At 69.4% G+C, this 2,665-nt stretch overlaps 1 protein-coding gene across 1 annotated transcript in view; it reads left to right on the forward strand.

Annotated features, from left to right (window-relative positions):
- Positions 1-336: 336 nt before the first annotated feature.
- Positions 337-2,665, forward strand: part of CDH15 (cadherin 15) — a 20,530-nt gene continuing 18,201 nt past the window's right edge. The window contains exon 1 of the mRNA XM_007468478.1: positions 337-378. Coding sequence (XP_007468540.1) covers positions 337-378 — 42 coding nt within the window. The remainder of the gene's footprint in view (positions 379-2,665) is intronic.

The raw sequence follows: 2,665 nt of genomic DNA on the forward strand, positions 1-2,665 counted from the left end.
CTGCCAGTCACACGTGCTGTAACTCAGCCGCCCCCCCCGCCCCCCCGCCCCGCCCATGTGCTGTCACTCAGCCCCCACGCCCCGCCCTACACACTTGCTGTACCTCAGTCGCCCCCACGCCCCGCCCATATGCCGTAACTCGGCCCCCCCACGCCCCGCTCCGCACACGTGCTGTCACTCAGCCCCCACGCCCCGCCCAGCCTCGCCCCCGCACACGTTATCACTCCCTCGCCGGGCTCGCCCCGCACACTTGTGCTGTCACTCAGCCGGGTCCAGTCCCAGCAGAAGGCGTCGCTCCCGCCGCCGGACACTCGGCCCGCTGCCCGCCGCCGGCCCATGGACGCCAAGCTCCTCCTCGCCCTCGGGCTGCTGGCCCAGGTAAGGCACGGGCGCTGCGCGGGGGTCTCTGGCCCCCGTCTTAGAGTGGGGCGTCCCGGCCTCGGGGAGCGAGAGCCGAGGGTTCTGTGCGGGGCAGCCCTGTCCAGGGGGGGAGTGTAACCGCCTCTGCTGGACCGGACGGGGAGCCAGGTTCGGGGACGGCCAGGAGAGCACCCAGAAGGCGGGCCCTCACTCCGGAGGGGCGCCCCTCAGCCCTGCTGGGGGTCTGGGAGTGTTCAGTCTCAAGGGAGGCGAGGGAGAGGGGGCGGCAGGAGCACCCCCAGCTGGGAAAGCCTGGAGGCCTGGGCCCTAGGGACCCCTGTGAGCTGGCAGGTGATTCTCCGTAGTCTAGTTGGGTGGAGTCCGAGCCCCCGTGTGTCGGGCCAGCAGGGGCAGCTGTGGGCTCTGCCCTTCAGAAACCCCCTCTCCCTGGGGAGCCCTGTGCCCGGCACGCACAGCGGCCGCCCTCCGCACCTCCCCCTGGGCCCTGGTCTCCCTGGTGGGAGCAGGACGGTGGTGGCCGCCCCACTCGCCACACGGGCACCCCTGGGTGGCTGGGACCACATCCTTTCGGCCCTTGGCCTCTGGGCAGGCGCTAGGCTGGGGCCAGGAGTGCAGCGTGTGGCCTCAGTGGTCTCCGGGGGATCGGGCTGAGCTGTGGTCACTGGTGAGGGCCGGGGGCCAGGAGGACGGCCTCAGGCCTCTTACACCTGACAGGTGATGAGCACCGGGCCTGGCCCTGCGCCCACGAATCATCACTCACGGTTACACTTCCAGACACATCACGCAGCGCCGGCCGCTGGTGAGCGTCCCCCCTCACTCCCGCAGCGCCCCCAGCTCCGGCTCGCCAGCTCGGGTTTCAGCCCCTGGCAGCTGACTAGGTGCCGCCAGCCCCCCGCCCCAGCTACCCACACCCCTGCCTCTGGGCCTTCACTGACCCCCATTGAGACGGTGCCGGCCACTCCCCACTGCCATGTCCAGCTGACCCAGAGGGAGGCCGTGGTCACCCTTGCCCGGCACAGCTTGGCTGCCCACGGCCTGTGCCCCTCGGCCCACTGCTGGGAGCCCACCCGGGGCAGCGGGCTCTCTGCCCCCACCCCAGGGCCTGGATGCCCCCATGCGCCCTAGAAGGCTCCAGGCTGCAACGCCCCCTCCCCACTATTCCTGCCCCTGCCCCGCATCAGGCGGCATGTCCTCTGAGGCCCACTCCTGGGTCTGGGGGTGTCATCCTTTGACCGAGCCCCAGGGGGACTCTGTTGAGGGGGAGGGGAGTAGATCCCTCTCAGATGCCTCTCCCCTCCCCCAGGGTCATGCCCAAGGCACCCGCTCCCAGACAGCTGGGGACTGCGGGAATTCTGGTGGCGCTGGGAGACCAGCCAACGGGCCTGGCCACTCAGGTTCCCGCCCTCCCCGCGGCTCAAATTAGCTCCGGTGTGAGGGGAGCGACTCCGGGATTGGCCGACATATGTCTGCGTCAGGACCTCGCACGGCCCTCCCCCATCCAGCTCAACTTTCAGACTTTTGTCCTCTCCTGTCCAGCCACACGGGTCCCGCGGCCGCTTCTTGGACACACCTTCCTCCACCTCCGGGAGCACCCCCAGCAGGGTTGTCTCGGGTGGGCCCCTGCGGTGGGGGCCTGTTGACCAGACTCCGCACAGGCCTGTCATCTGCTTGGTGGCCTTGGACGAGGCTCACCTTTCCCTTGTGTTGCCTGAAATCACAGCCAGGGGGCTTAGCGTGTGTCTTTTCGGAACTGGCCTCTATCGGCCCCTCACCTGTGCCCGTGGTGTGCCCAGTAGATGGGCCTTCACTTGGACCCCACCCTGCCTGGGGGCGGGGAGCCCAGATGGCAAACCCACGTGCTGCTGGAAGGGGCCCCAAGCCTGCGTCCGGCTCCGCTGAGCCACGTCGCTGCCTGTGCACTCACATGCGGGGGCACCCCTCCAACATCACTTCCGGGCCTGGGTCCCTCAGATTCCAGGAAGCAGGTGGGAGGCCTGGAGCCTGGGGGAACATGGGTGGGGTTTGCTTGGCCTGAGGGAGAGGCCCACAAGCTCCTCAGGCCTGAGCCCCTTCCCCACCCCCCGGCTGGAATCCAGGCCACCCTGTTCCTGGACGGCCTGGCAGGCATCAGGCATGCCAGGAATGGACTCAGCTGTCTGCCTGGCCCAGAGAGGCCCCTGCGGCTCTCCCCTGAGCCCCCCTCCAGCTGTTGCGGGCTTCAGAGGAGGGATGAGATGGCGAGGCAAAGGGACAGCTGTTTTCTCCAGCCTCCCCCCCCCCCCCC

The sequence above is a fragment of the Lipotes vexillifer genome, unplaced genomic scaffold, assembly GCF_000442215.2.
Source record: "Lipotes vexillifer unplaced genomic scaffold, Lipotes_vexillifer_v1.1 scaffold23, whole genome shotgun sequence".
NCBI classification, from domain to species: Eukaryota; Metazoa; Chordata; class Mammalia; order Artiodactyla; family Lipotidae; genus Lipotes; species Lipotes vexillifer.